A 16647-nucleotide genomic window follows, 5' to 3' on the forward strand; every position below is an offset into this window, starting at 1 on the left:
ATCCGACCTTGCCCAATTCCGATACAAAACAATTCACTCTAAACCAATCTTTCAAACCCTTTAATCTGCGAATTGTCATCCACAGCCCGCCTAGTTGCGTAACGTCGGCTAGGGATAGTTGCCAAGTGATCTCCACCCTGTTGGTGAACTTCATACTTTCCTCTATATGCGCGTGCACGTTGTGAGCACGTCCTCAATATGTTCGTTTTTCATAATTTTTATCTGCTGCACATTAAAGTGCATTTGTAAATAAATAAATTAATTTAAAAAAATTCCTCAACTTTAAACTTGCGGTTATGCAAAAAGTGGTCCATGGGCCGGAACAATGATGCTCGGAGCGAACTCAGAGATGCATGACTTTTGAAGTCAATAGAATATCGTTGTCTTTCTGAAGAGAAACACTTCTCGGTGTTACATAATTGAACATTTTCTGTCCAGGAAGGCGCGTACACTCTCACAATTTAGTTGAATACAGTTACGAATTTCTCGTTATTATATAAAAACTCAATGGTCCCTTTTTTTTCAAATTTTAATCAAAATCAGATCATCTTTTTAAAATTCACGCTTTACCAGGAAGCTTGAACTAAGATTATTTTCATGAATCTATCTGCTTTTTTTATCTACTGAAATTGGTGCCTTTATTGTCGCTTTTGTTTTATAAAAAAAAAAAACTTCAATCGACTAACTTCCCTGAATACGCGTTAATACTTAAAGAATTTTTCTTTATGTGGGGTAAAATTAGAAATCTAATTTAAGATGTATTGAATATAATCCATTGTATATTATCATAGGCACAGGTTTTTTTTAATGTAATACTGTACGTTATTTTTTGCTTGGCAGTGTAAAGTTTTTTGTCATATTCATTTGTACAATTCCTCATACTTTAACTCCTACACTTGCCCTTAAAAGTAACAAAAATGTGTTCAACTTGTTTGGCATGTTGTCAAGAATAAGAATGAATCGGCAAAATTAAAATTGGAAACTAAAATTGCAGACAAAGTTAACAATATATAATTCATAAGCAAATACCTTCTGATATCTGAAAGATAAACAACAAAGGTAGAAGGTAAAACGTTAAATTAGGTAAAGACGGATGTGCAACCGCGGTTCTAGTGATTCATTGTAATTTAAAAACTAACATAAACACAAACAAAGATAACAGTGGACGTTATTTGATATAAAAATAATGTTTATTTTTTAATTTGATAAGCGAGAGTAAAGAAAACAACGTGTAAATGATAATAAATAAAGTAGGCAAACACATGCCTGCTGGTTGTTTGGACGTTTATGCTCTTATCTCATAATCCGATGGTCATCCGTAATTGTGGAAACAGGTCTGATACACGTCACAAGGCAAATGATGTCTTGAATTAAAAAAAAATAAATTGCTACCTGGGGACAGAAAGTGGACAAACTACCCTGCAATTACGGTAAAGTGAACAGACCAAGGTCAGCTTGTTCTTCCGGTCGTGCTCGTTATATTGAAAGGTATTCTTTATGAAGAGTTTACATCTAGAATGTTACATCAAAATAAATTGAATGGCTATTTTTTAATAGGTAATTACGGACTACTTTTTTTGTGCAAAAACGACCTAAAAACCAAATAAACATGTTAATAAATTTTTCACACTTGGTGATTTTTTACTTCGTCTTCTTAATTTCTGCTTTTGAGGACATTTCACAATTTACGGGTACTTTCCTACGTGGATAGACTAAACCTTCATTACGGCTGGGTCACGCTTTTTAGAGAGGGGGCGTCTCCTAAAATAAACTTGACCTCTCCTTTTTCTTTACAATACATTACACAACGGGATATTAATCAATTTAAGCATTTCTAGACAGTTTTGTAAAGTTTGTAAGTTATTAAACTGTTTAGAAAGAAAATTAGAAAAAAAACTCGGGTCTATATATTTCTTTTTCTTTCTCTCTCCTCTCTCTCCCTTTCTCTCTTTCTCTTTCTCCTCTCAATTTCTAACTCTCTCTCACTTTCTACCTCTCTCTCTCTCTTTCTAACGTTTTTAAAAAGTTTTCCATTAATTAAGGTTTTTAGTTGAGAAAAAGAAGTCAGTGTCACGAGCGGGATTCGAACCCACGATCTTCGGCTGCTCTACCACTTGAGCTATCGTGACCTCGATCCACTCGGACATTAACTTCCCATCTCAACCCCCCATTTTTTCTTTTTTTTTTAATTTATTTGAAAAATGGCAAAAAGGAGGAAAAATTAAAAAAAAAAGGTGGGGTTGAATGGGAAGTTAGTATCCGAGTGGATCGAGGTCACAATAGCTCAAGTGGTAGAGCAGCCGAAGATCGTGGGTTCGAACCCGCTCGTGGCACTGACTTTTTTATCTCAACTAAAAACATTAATTAATTGAAAGATATTAATTGGTCAATTGGACCACGAAAACTTGTGAATTTAAGGAGTTTTTAAAACGATTTTTAAATCTTTTTTAGTTTCTTTTTGCAACGATCTCCGACAGACGGACTTTATGCATGTGTTTATACTTTTTTCTATCCTTGTAAATATTACTACTGTAAATAAAAGTATCTCTCTCACTCACTCTCACTTTCATCTGTCTCATCTATCTATCTACTCTCGTATGTGTGATTTGGATAATTTGGATACTGACAATAAGTCAGCATATTGACGGCGAAAAAGGTAAATCCCCCCCACCCAAATTGGGTACTAAAACTGTTATTAGCGTAAACTATTAAAGTTCAAGATAGTTAACTCCAAGCTGTTATCTTTCACGTAATTAGGTTGGCATTCTTGACCGATTGAGGCATTGATTCTGACTTTGTTCATTATCCAAACTACAAATACGAGAATAGTTTCATGGATAAATAGATAGACAGTTAGAAAGAGAGAGATAAAGAAATAGTGATGAGTGAGAAGAGCTAGAGAGATATATTTCGAAAGAAAGAGATAGGTCATCCACAGCCCGCCTAGTTGCGTAACGTCGGCTAGGGATNGTGTAAAAACTGGAACCTTGGAAATGTTATCCAAATTTCAAAAGATTGATAAGGTATTTTGTTTGAATTGACACGCCCTTTCTTTTTAAAAGAAAGGTATCGCTGCATAAATATTTAAATAGTATATTTCACCTTAAATACTAAAAATTGTTTGACTTATTTAACTCTTTCCTTTGTTTGACAAACCTTCATGCTTTTTTTCACTATAAAACGCGAATTTTGGTTGCCAATGCTGCAAATCGCTAAAAAGTTCTATTCTTGACGAACTTGTAATGCTGACGGGCTAGTTAAAAAATAACTAAAATGAATACGAACTATGTTTATGTATGTATGAATTTTATTGCATACAATTTTTTATTTACAGTATTTGTTTATACAATTGTGTTCAGTTGGTTCCAGTGCATTTTGCACCTTTTTTTCACTTAGTCTGCATTAAATATAACCGTGTGTTTTTTAGTGACCTTTTGTTTCATAATATGTAGAAATCGTGAGGAGCGTTCAGGAATGAGGTAGTTTAGAAAAAACAACTTTTTTTAATTTTTTGCGGCGTTTCGACCTTTATTCGAGTCATCTTCAGGGCCTGGTTAAATTTCCCAGATTTACCGCGTCTCTCACCGTGTCACAATCATATAAAAATAGCAGAATACAATTTCACATTTCACAACGCTATCACACAAAACCAATATGACACCTCACTTTATGTGAGTATGAAATACTGAAATAATTTTCATCTTAAATTGTATGTTTTTCCGATCAACATATGTTTTGTAATTTACCCAGGCGCTGAAGATGACCCGAATAAAGGTCGAAACGTCCGCAAAAAAATGAAAAAGCTGTTTTTTTTAAACTACCTCATTCTTGACCACTCCTCACGACTTCAACAAATTATTGTTATTTTTATTTTTTTATTTTTTTGACTGGGGCTTCCAACATCTAGGTCATTTCAGCCCCAACTAAGTCTATATTCTATTTACACTTTCAAACACTACTTTCATACAAATAAATACATTCAAACACATAATTTCATCCATGCAGTACACTCATTCCGTTTGATCGGTGGAGTACTTGATATTCCTCCACCAACCTATACTCAAACTAATGTAGATTGGGGTCGATGGAGTACTTTTATAAATATTCCGCCATCGACCGCGAACACACACTCACACGCTCTCAACGTTCGAGGGGCGATGATGACGTTATATTTCACCCTCACCCGTCACCATTCACGCTAATAAATACATGCANGAGAGAGATGTATATAGAGATAGATAGATAAATAGATAGATAGAGAGAGAGAGAGAGAAAGAGAGAGTGAGAGAGAGATTCTATTGACGTTTGAAACGTTCTGGCCTTCTGGACTTTGTGTTGTCAGATTGCTTAACGATATTTTTTCTCTTTGTTATTACTGTTACAAGCAACCTTTGTTCCCAAGGTTGAAAAGCTGTTTCACTATTGACCGGAAAATGTGGTATTCTGGTGAAATTAGGTCATTCTGTCTATAGAAGATAGAAGATCCATCTATTTAAAAAATAAATAAATTGTTTTTTGAAAAAAAAATCAAGTGACTAATATCTATGAATTGTGATGTGCACACTATTCCAGACTATTATTTTTAAACTTTTTGCAACAGACTTTTTTTTTTAATTTTTGAAAGAAGTTGAAGTTTGAATTCAAACTATTTTACAAACGATGTGCTAAAAGATTCAGATCTTGAAGGTAAATGTGTGTACTCCATAGATGTTATTTTCTGTTCACCAAAATTCAGATACTTAGTTTGCCCTCTGCCTAACCGAGACAGATATCGCTGTGTAAAAACTGGAACCTTGGAAATGTTATCCAAATTTCAAAAGATTGATAAGGTATTTTGTTTGAATTGACACGCCCTTTCTTTTTAAAAGAAACTAGCTACTATTAAAAGAAAAACAACTTTTTTTAATTTTTTGCGGCGTTTCGACCTTTATTCGAGTCATCTTCAGGGCTTGGTTAAACATATTTGTCTTTATAACATATTTAAAATATCGTTAATGTAAGCTCAACTACGTACATTTTTGTAATTAATAAAGTTTTCGTGTTAAAAAATGAAATAGGGATGGTTAGGGTATGGTAAAAACATAAATAAAATAGAACATTTAATATATTTGTATATATTTAATTTTTGTCCAAATGTTTGATTTAAAAAAAGTATAAATGTGAAAAATGAGTTTGAAATGAAAAAGGAGTAAATATATGCAATTTATATTAACGCAATGATGAGTAGGTAACTTCAGAAATCATAATTCATTGGATGACAATTAACATGTCATCCTCACTAGTATGTAACTGTGGTACAAGTTTATTTCCACATAAAACACTTTAAAATTTCATATAACGGTTCGTTTATTTATTGTTGTTCCTGGATTTTAAGAAGCACGATATTTTCTTCCAATTAACCTTGTGAAATTTAACTATACACTTTCTACTGGTTTCTAAATTTTTGTTTCGCCATGCAGTATTTTGTAACTATTTGTAAATTTTAGTTAATATCAATCTCCTAAACAATTAACACCGATTTTAAAAATAGCGACGGTTTGAAATTCCGGTGATTGGCAGTAAGCATGCACCTATACACAAGCTGAATCGATAGACTCGACCCACATCGTACATTAACCTCTAGGAATGCTGAATCAGAATAGTATGCCAGCTTTCGACAATTTGGTGATAAATTGTGCGATCCAGTTAGTTGGGAACGGCCGGAAAGCATGTTTTAATTGGAAAGTCATTAAAAAAAAATAGAGGCAACGAATAATGAATGGTTGATCGATAAGGAAAAAAATGATTTAAACCAACTGGATTTGAAATCTCGTCCTTTTAAAATTCGAAATTATTCATTGACTGGGATATTTTCCTTGTTCATATAATCAGCGTGATATAATGAAAACCTTTGCTTTGGATTGCATAAACGCCACTTATCCCGAGAGTGGTTTTAACGACATGAGTCATACACGAATCCCATGGCTTCGCAGTCGAAACCAGGCCGGACTGTGTCGTTCTCGGACTGGGAAAAATACACGGAATGATTCACTCAGATACACTGGAGGAGATAATTTATTATCGTACTGATCTTGACCCAGAAAAGAAGTTTAAAAGGGGAGCCGTCAACCTCTTAAAAGTTCACGTCGATCCACAACGATAAAGGGATCAAGCACAATCGAAAATAAAAATTATGAACACAGATAATTTATTTGATGGTGAAAAGGCAAAGATGTATTGCGTTTTAATACTGTTTTATCGTTCTTAGATATTACATAAATCCCTAGGGTTCATGAAATTCATTCGCTTTTATCAATTTCTCTTATATTCAAATAAAATTCAAAGCAATAAAATAAAATTCATTTTTTCAATATACCACATGGTACAGCATGTACGTTATACGTGACCACTTTAAACGAAATCAAACTATGATTCCGTATACCAATCGTGTTGAGAGTCACAAGGTGACTTTTCTGCTAATACAGGACGGATGTTCTTTTCTGAAGTGTTGTATTGTCACAAATAGAAGGATTCAAATGATGTGGAATAATGACCTTCCGCGTTTTTTAATGACTTGCGTAGTCAGTATTTAACATTTGACTCTTATCCGTTGTTGCACGGTTGAGACTTCCCGTCTTTTTATAGATTGAGCCAGGCCTTCGTTTTTTTCATCTGACATCGTTCTGAACTTTCCTTTCACAGACCGTCTTAGAAGACTTATAATCACGAAGCCCGAGTCAGCAACTCCTTTGGTAAAATTCATGTTAAATCGTGATATTTATAATGGAGTTGATCTGTATTTTCCTCTGGATGGGTTTTGCCATTTCAACCGACTACCTTGGTATAGTCTTGAAGAAGAAAGCAAATTTAGTTGCAACTGCTAAGCTTTCGACCTATTTTAAGTCATCATCAGGGCAAAATAACCTAAAATATGCCAATCTGTAAACTTGAGTTGGACGGTATTTTCCTCTGGATGGGTTTTGCCATTTCTATCGCGTCTTAAGACCGAAAAAGCCCAAACTGAAAGTTATGCAACCTCAATCCTTACGAACACCCTGGTTCAAGGTATGGTCTTGAAAAAGCAAATTTAGTTGTACAAATATGTAGAGATTAGTGACCGTTAATCGATAGTTATTCAGATATCGTGAGATGCGGTCGGGTGTGATGTAGGTTTCAGAAAAACGTTTTCTTTATCATGCCAACGTTTCGATCTTTTATTGAGATCATCTTCAGGGCTCAAAGTGTTTGGCTTCTGTGTAATTGTGCCATCCTTGCGTGTCGTGTTGAGAGTGCCAAACTTTGAGNTATTTTGATTAAAGAACATTGCTTTAAAGTAACTAGTTTCTTTTTTTTTGTTTAATACCAAAATCCTGCATTATTTTCCGGACAACCCAATATTTTAAGTCATCATCAGGGCAAAATAACCTAAAATATGCCAATCTGTAAACTTGAGTTGGCCTGTATTTTCCTCTGGATAGGTTTTGCCATTTCTATCGCGTCTTAAAATGGAAAACGCCCAAACTAAAAGTTATGCAAGCTCATTCCTTAAGAACACTCTTGATGAAAATGTGATTTTGAAGAAGAAAGCAAATTTAGTTGCTACTGCTAAGCTTTCGACCTGTTTTAAGGTCATCATCAGGGCAAAACAACCTTAAATATGTCAATCTGTAAACTTGAATTGGCCTGTATTTTCCTCTGGATGGGTTTTGCCATTTCTACCTCGTCTTAAGACCGAAAACGCCCAACTAAAACGTTCTGCAACCTCAATCCTTACGAACACCCTGAATCAAGTGGTCTTGAAGAAGAAAGCAAATTTAGTTGCTATTGCCAAGCTTTCGACCTATTTTATGGTTTTGCCCTGATAATGACTTTAAAATAGGTCGAAAGCTTGGCAGTAGCAACTAAATTTGCTTTCTTCTTCAAATACCTTGATCCAGAGTGTTCGTAAGTGTCGATCCTTCCACTACTGAATATAAAGCTCATTCCTAACAGTTCCGATGAGAGCCTTGAATAAACGTACAATCGGGGAGTTCCTGTATTGCGCTCTTTGAGAGCTATTTTTCTGTACCTTTAGTGAGCCGGTGAGTCCTGAAAGGAATTTGACCCGGTTGTAGTGGGTGTGTTGTAGATCTTGTGGAGAAGTTTAGCACCACAAACTCATAATAGGTGTGTTGTGATTAATCAACACGTTATCAACATATCGATTGACGCCGTTCTTTCTCAGATACCAATTTTCTACAGTGCTCTGTCAAGAAGTATGCTAAGGTTGGGTGCCTCTTCCAGCTTCCTTTGACGCATTGGTTATTTTCTCTCTTTTAAAATCTCCCAAGGAGGTTCCATGTCTTCTTAAAGATGCTCGTTGATAATACGATCGCTATACCACAACCGAGTTCGTCTCATTAGTAGCGTCGGAGACCTCTTTTCTTACTAAGGCATCCGCTTCTCCGCTTAGGAACCTAGTAGAGAGTGACTCCGTTTTCATACTTAATCTATTAGTCTTGCAATTCATCATAATTTTCGAGCAGATGACATTCGAGTTTAGTACAATGATGGCTACTTGGCTAATTGACATGAAAACTATGTCCTTGCTTTCGTATTTTCTGTTCAGATGAAATTGAGTATATCTCTTAATTGGATGGACGTCTGGTTGAATGGTACTGTAAGAAGCATTTCACTTAAAATTGAAAGATATTGCTCATTTGTTTCGAGAACTTAATTTTAGGACCAAATACTAATATGTCCTTTTTTGTATACTAAATCATCTGTATGCCTCAGATTGTTTTCCTTGACTATGGTTTGGAAGTTTGGATTATAGATATGACATTTGTTGATCGACCTGCAGGTAATCTAAGAAAGGAAAAGACTAATTGTTGGGTTCACCAAGTTTCGGCAACTTATAGTGCCATCATCAGGGCTTCCCCAAGAGTGCAGAAAATGATTAACATGGTAAAACTATAGTAAGGACATCTAGGGTTTAAGGTTATGAAGCACATGGCCAGCAAATTACATTAAACATTGTGAAAACAGTCATATCGCTAATAAAATCCATATGATTGTGGTTTCAACAATTTTGTTCTGACTAGCAATTTCTTATAAGTAACATTTATTATCACAGAGTATTTTGACTAGAATTATAGCTATTTATAAAGACTGTACATAGGATTAAAATTAATGGGAGAGAGAGCGACGAACATCGTCGCCTCAGGTTGGCTCACTGTCCAACATTCTTAACCCTAAACCCAAGACGTCCTTACTATAGTTTTACCATGTTAATCGTTTTCGGCACTCTTGGGGAAGCCCTGATGATGGCACTATAAGTTGCCGAAAGCTTAGTGAACCCAACAATTAATCTTCTCCTTACTTCACCTATCTAATGACCTCCATGAAGATTGAAACTCCACATAGGTTTGGATTATATTCGTACATCTTATTCTTGTCATTTCGTAGAACCAGGAATATCCGATATTCTCTCATTACGGTGGTTTTATCCTTAATCAGTCTAGCTGTTGTGCCATAATTAAAACAATAATAATAAAAACACAGGGTCTTACCTGGAGTGGTCTGGATTTTAAAGATGATAAATACCTTCGACGTCAGCCGCTTTCTTCAACGTTCGTAAGGTGTTAGCTGAAGGGAGTTAACTTTTAAGAAAAAAACATATTTAAAGAAAATGAGGTCTCCAATCGAGGGTCAACACAAGAAAAATTGCGGGTGTACAAAAGACTGCTCGAAATACAAAACATTAAATTGGGGAAAAGCGCTGGAAGTGGGACGAGAGAAGACTGTCATGTTCTGGGTTGGCACGCAGACTGAGAAAACGGGTAAAACAAAAGAAGAAAAAACCAAAAGAACAAAAATTGATTATACTACAGATTCTTCTTTGCTGATGTTAAGCATGGTAAACTTTGTTATCGTCATTATCATTTGTTCTGCAGTCAACATATTCCTACGATCATCTGTGTTTTTGAAAGTTCAGGTTTTGTTGTTTTTCTTTTCTATGTAAATGCTAATAGTAGCAACCATAGGGTCGTTTTGTTAGGGTTAATCCTCAGCCTTATACATCGTTTCTGTAAATAGCAATCCTTGGATAACGTCATAATGTTTCTTAAAATTTGCCCCGGGCAAGTAAGTCTATATCAACTGCATACCGTTCGCATTTTATCTCTTTGTGAATTTCGTTACTAGCCTTAGTGGTATAGTTGTAATTTTATTAAATTTATTAAAAAGTGCTTGTGTGTAATTGTTTAATTGAGTGTGATTAGCGGTATTTAATGATGGTTGTTTACTAGTTGTTTTTATCCTTATCAGAATTTTCACTATTGACTGCAGTTAAGATTGATTACTACTGCAGATTATCGATAATTTGTATTTTCTAGATTTAATTAAACTATTATGCTGATAAAACTGTAAAGTACTACCGAGGAAATTTCAGCGATGATTTTTGTCTGTCTGTTGCTGGTGTATCAGTTAAAGAAGGATTAGATAATATAGAATGATAATAAAGAAATACCTTTCAACAGTCAAGATTTCATGTTTTGGGTATCAATTACACTCAAGAGTTCAAAGAGTTGGAAGTACCTGGAACATCAAAATTATAAGTCTGTTTTTACAGTATTTTGACGTTCGAAAGTGTATTTTATCGTGGGTGTTTTTCTGCGAAGTAACAATTCGGGCTGTTTTTAATTTCATGTTTACAGATTTTACTTTTGCTGGTTTATATTTTGTGTCTTACTTTGTGTACTAATTTGTTTGTTCTTAACGTACACTGTGACAGGATCTGCATTAGAGATTCTCTCTTTGGTTCAATTTACCTATGGCCGTTTCTTTATTTCTGATTATATTTTCCTTAACCTTTTCGTATAATAGTTTAATCTTATCTTTATGCGACTCTACTGTATATAAGTGGGAAGTTTATGGGCCGACAAACAGCTGAGGTCGTCGCCGGCCCTCTGCGTGTTTTCCTTCTTTTTCTTTTCTTTCGCGAATATTCTACTGCAATTATTTATTAATTTTTGGTTTAAGTCGATATCAAATGGAACACCCTTATCGAGGTGACCGTTTATAATCTCGAAAGGTGAAAATTTTGTAGATGTGTGTGGTGATTAGTGACCGTTAATCGATATTTATTTAGAAATCGTGAGATGCGGTCTGGTGTGATGTAGGTTTCAGAAAAACATTTTCTTCATCGTGCCAACGTTTCGATCTTTAATGAGATCATCTTCAGGGCCTGGGATTTACAAACATTGTTTATATATAACAATTACATTTTGGATGTGGAAAAGTGAATTCATACAATGCAAAATATATTTTTTTATACATTCAATCAAAGTATTTCTACTCACTCAAAGTGTTTGTCTTCTGTGTAAAGTATACTTTTAGCTTCGTGTCCATATGTAGTTGCAATTTGTTCATAGAATATATTTTGCATTGTATAAATTCACTTTTCCACATCCAAAATGTAATTGTAATATATAAACAATGTTTGTAAATCCCAGGCCCTGAAGATGATCTCAATAAAGATCGAAACGTTGGCACGATAAAGGAAATGTTTCTCTGAAACCTACATCACACCAGACCGCATCTCACGATTTCTAAATAAATTTTGTAGATGAATGCGACGTGTTATTGTAAGCCAATACGGCATATTTTACCTTAGTTTTGAAAACTGGAACCTTTAAAATTTCAATGGGGCCTGTTAATATGCGTCTTCTCAAAATGTAGTCATTTAAGAACACAATTGAACTGAAATAACGCGTATTTATAGTGTTGATCAAACATCTAATTGTAAGGCATTTTGTAGTCTTACATCGTGGAAGATTTTTAATTAGTCATTTTTCAAAGAACCCTTACTGTCAGGCTAAACGAAATGTTTTGTACTCAATTCACTTCGCTTAATTGCCACAATTAGTAATAAGTGTTCAAGGGTAAAAACATTACAGTACACAACTTTCTAATTGCTTTCTTGTACTGTTAGCAGAAATCCAAGGATTGCGAATTTCTTCTGTTCTAATTTCAGTTAGCTTATTCGCTCTCGAAACAAAAACATATCGGCGTTGCGACAATAAAGCAGTCTGGAAGGATAAAAACGATGAATTTATATTTCAAATAAATATGCAAATTAAACATGCGAAAATGTTGAGTTGATTAAAAATATGAGATCTGGAATTTAGATACTCCCTAATTTGAATCAATAATGATTGAACACAAATAGTCTATTGTTTTCATATTTTATTATGCTTGATTACACCTCGGTTTTATGATGAACGATGGCGAATCGTGTGAACTTCCGTGTTCTAACTTTTAATCATAAAAGTACATAGACATGGGTTAACACATTTTTGCGCAATTCAGAGTTTATGCTTGGTATTTTAACAATTTTTTCAATATATTATTGTTAAATTGTCGACGCCATGTCGGTGAATTGGAGGATTCAGCAATATTTTGCCGTGTTACCGACGAAATGTCAAGCTTTGCATTGCCATAGAGGAGAGCCATTCCCTTTCCTCTTCCTTATAGTCAGATTTTCCTTGTCTGCTGTATTTAAATGGAACAATCATGAACAGGATTCAACGGACAATTTGCAATCCTAACAAGTGCATATGACATTATTGTCTTCTATAAAATCCGGATTTGATTTTGCAATTTGAACTGACGAAATTATGCACGTTATGTCGATAGTGAATAATCGTACTGGAAAAATGGATAAGAAATTTAATGTTGATGAATTCGAGGACGATAACTCTATCGTTAAAAGGAATTTTCTTTTTCATTTCAGTGCTTATATTGTGTCATTTTACCATAACAATGTAATACTGTTCAGCTATTAGCGCAATTAGAAGCAATAATAGTGTTATTGGGCAACAGTAGTTGTATAATATGTAATATATTGTTGTACAATTTTGTACAATGTACAATGTTTTGGTAGGGTTTACAGATGGCCTCTTTTGACTTTTGGATAAAGTGCTCTATTTTAAATTAAGGTTTCCTACTGAAAATAATATTTGGAAGGGTCTACAGATGACCATTTTTGATATTGCGGTAAAGTGCAATACATTTAATTGGGGCTTCCTACAGTAAAATATTTTTGGTAGAGTTTAGGGATGACCCTTTTTGATGTTGGGGTAAAGTGCGATATATTTAATTAGGGCTTCCTACAGTAAAAAAATGTTGGTAGGGTTTATGGATGATTATGGATGACCATTTCTACATTGTGGTAAAGTGCAATATATTTAATTAGGGCTTCCTATAGTAAAATATTTTTGGTAGGGTTTATGGATGACCATTTTTGAGGTTTGGATAGTGTGTGATATATTAAAAAAGGTTTCCTACAGAAAATTATATTTGGAAGGGTTTACAGATGACCCTTTTTTGACGTTGGGGTAAAGTGCAATATATTTAATTAGGGCTTCCTATAGTAAAATATTTTTGGTAGGGTTTATGGATGACCCTTTTTGAGGTTTGGATAGAGTGTGCTATATTAAATTATGGTTTCCTACAGAAAATTATATTTGGAAGGGTTTACAGATGACCCTTTTTTGATTGTTGGGGTATTTTTGACATTCCGATAAAGTACAATATATTTAATTAGGGCTTCCTACAGTAAAAAAATTTTGGTAGGGTTTATGGATGACCCTTTTGAGGTTTGGATAGAGCTGCATTAAATTAAGATTTCCTACAGAAAATTATATTTGGAAGGGTTTACAGATGACCATTTTTGATGTTGGGGTAAAGTGCGATATATTTAATTAGGGCTTCCTAAAGTGAAATATTTTTGGTATGGTTTTGGGTGATTCTCTGCCTAGTGTCTGCCAGTAATTGATTGTAAATCATAAAATCTGGAATTGCCAGTGGACTCTCAGCTTTGTAAATGTGTTTATGCATGTACATACACTTGCAGGTTTGAGCTTATGTAAATCAGTAATCAATTTCTTTGTAACAATTAATCAACTTGTAATTTTGGTCAGTCATTGGCAGTTTTGACTGGCAAGTATTTAACTTAATTAATTTTGCTGTGAAGGAAATTTAATTAGTAATAATTAATTCAACCAATCAATTAGTGTTTGTGCTTATTAATTAAGGCTTAATAGAAGCCTCTGAAATCATTTAATTTGTAAACTTACTCCTTATAGACAATAATTAATCAATCCTTTTTAAAAAGATAGTTCCTACTGACAGTAAGAGTTAGGCTGCTACTCACAGTTACTTACTGTGAGTAGGAACTATCTTTTTAAAAAATATTGAACACCGCACTTACTCCATCATTCATCATTTCTATAATTAATCATTATATTTTTAACTTCACGGGAGTTCATAATTACCAGTTGATTACTTGTTATTAATAATGGTCATGAATTTGAAGCACTTTAGTGGATTGCAACGTTTCCTCAATTGTTAATTGATTTAATCAGACGCGAATAAAAATACATTGGTATAATGTTATTTTTTGAAATTTTTTTTCTAAATGTTTTGTAATCTAAAAAAATTTAAGAAATTATTTTTTATAACTTTGGGTGTACTGAAGAACACATTTTAATTACATGCATAATTTGAACGTTAATGTTTCAGATGAGGAGTGGGAGCTTGTGCCACCCGATGGTGGATGGGGCTGGCTGATATTGGGAGGAACTTTACTTATAAACATGCTTATTCCTGGTACAATAAAATCATTTGGCGTTCTCTTTGTCGAATTTATTGAAGTGTTTGAAACCACACCTGTAATCGCATCATGGATACCTGCATTGTGCTACTTCCTTTATTGCTCAACTGGTGAGTAAGTGTCTCTGACATTTTTTGTATATTTAACGTCAAATAAGAAGTTAATAAATTTACTTTTTAAGGACCTCTGACAACATACTTATCTATAAAAACATCATACAGGACCGTCACAATTGCTGGTGGTCTCTTTGCCGCATTTGGCATGATACTTAGTTGTTTCGCAACGTCGATTATTTATTTATATTTTAGGTAAATTTTGTACATAATCATGTAGAAATTATTTATTTACATTTTTTTTGTAAAGCTTTGGAGTAATGGTGGGATTTGGAGCTGGTCTTTCTTTTCCTCCAGGAATATACCTTGTCACAAATTATTTTGTGAAGTATCGAGGATTTGCCAACGGACTAGCAATATCAGGGAGTGCCATCGGATCAATCATATTCCCTCCATTTATTCGATTTCTATTAGAAAAATACGGTTACAGGTTAGTATCTTACATTAGCACATATTTAAAAAGCTGAGGTTTATTTTCATTTTCAACAGAGGTTCAGTACTCATTATGGGTGGATTGACATTCAACGTGATAGTCGGTGCTCTTGTTTACCATCCAGTGTCTCAGCACATGAAAAGAGTCCGGGTGAGGAAGGACCCTGCAATCGAATCAAAATTAAATGGAGCCGATGAAAAATCAGTTGTGGATGTTTCACCAACCAGCCCGGAAAGGAATGGTGACACAGTCATTATGATGAAAAGTAATAGTAAAGTGGATCAAGAATCGGAGCAACCTTTGTTAACTGCGAGTGAACACAGGAAACTGAGTTCAGGCACAGGTTTCAAAAAGTCTTTGGTCAATTTGGATTCAGTGCCTTCCGTTAGAAAGGTCAGCTCAAGCTCATATGCTGGAAGAATGTATAACATAGGAAGTTCGGGACAAATAAATAGGAAGATTAGCACTTATGCCACTCCTATGTCGGTTGGCAGTACAGGCCAAATGTCAAGAAACTACAGTGTCGCATCCAACATGTCAGGTTCATCATTCAGATATGTCAGCACGGCTTTTCACGGGAGCACCCTTGTTGGTCTACATCCAGAGTATTCTTCAAATTTAAACATGAAAAAGACAAAACAGACTTCTTGGTTTAGTTGCTGTACAAAGAGCCCTGAAAAAACTAAAAAAGAAATAACAGAAGAAAAACCCTCTGTTATAAAAACTCTTTTATCCAATCCAATGTTTATAATTATTCTTATCTCTAATGCTACTAATGCAATTGGATATGTAAATTTTACTATTTTGGTTCCAACTTATGCAATTTCAATGGGGTTTGACAAATCTAAGGCTTCCTACTTGCTATCTATTATTGCGTCTACAGACTTAGTCGGGAGAATTGGCGGTGCTGCATTGTCAGACATATTAAAAGTAGACAAACGGATATATTTTGTCGGTGGATACTTGATGTCCGGTATTGCCTTGGTTACTCTTCCATTAGCAATGTCATACACAAACGTCGGTATTCTTTGTGCCATGTTTGGTCTGGCTTCAGGGACTTATGTTGGAATAACAACAGTAATAATGGTTGATATGCTTGGGGAAGAAATGTTAGCCTCAAGTTATGGTACTTCATTGTTTGTGAATGGCATCTTGCAATTAATCGGGCCACCGATTTGTGGAGTACTTTTTCAACAGTTAAACGCATATGCTCCTATAATCAGTGGACTAGGAGTCACGCTAATAATTGGTGCAGCTGTGTGGGGTCTTGTTCCTTTTATTAAACAAAAATAAGATAAAGAAGAAAATGAATGGTTAAAAAGGTGCTGAAACAAATAACGGGCAAATCTATTTTTTGTTCCTCGTTTTGTTTTTATTATTGATTTATTTTACTTGTAAATAATCATACCAGTATTTAAATCATTTATTGTTATAAATTATTTAGGAGTAATATTCATATAAATTGT

General features: G+C 34.4%; 1 protein-coding gene across 3 annotated transcripts in view; it reads left to right on the forward strand.

Annotated features, from left to right (window-relative positions):
- LOC106662876 (monocarboxylate transporter 14) overlaps nt 1-16609 on the forward strand; it is a 39986-nt gene extending 23377 nt beyond the window's left edge. Inside the window, exons 2-5 of one of the 3 annotated variants that reach the window (XM_014387309.2) lie at nt 14545-14745; nt 14817-14943; nt 14999-15178; nt 15238-16609. In XM_014387309.2, the coding sequence (XP_014242795.1) occupies nt 14545-14745; nt 14817-14943; nt 14999-15178; nt 15238-16474 (1745 nt within the window). In that variant the 3' untranslated portion in view covers nt 16475-16609. Of the gene's footprint in view, nt 1-14544; nt 14750-14816; nt 14944-14998; nt 15179-15237 lie in introns of those variants that run through there. The other 2 variants (XM_024229479.1, XM_024229489.1) reach the window with 2 other exon arrangements.
- Nucleotides 16610-16647: the final 38 nt, after the last annotated feature.

The sequence above is a fragment of the Cimex lectularius genome, unplaced genomic scaffold, assembly GCF_000648675.2.
Source record: "Cimex lectularius strain Harlan isolate CLEC.00 unplaced genomic scaffold, Clec_2.1 scaffold84, whole genome shotgun sequence".
NCBI lineage: Eukaryota > Metazoa > Arthropoda > Insecta > Hemiptera > Cimicidae > Cimex > Cimex lectularius.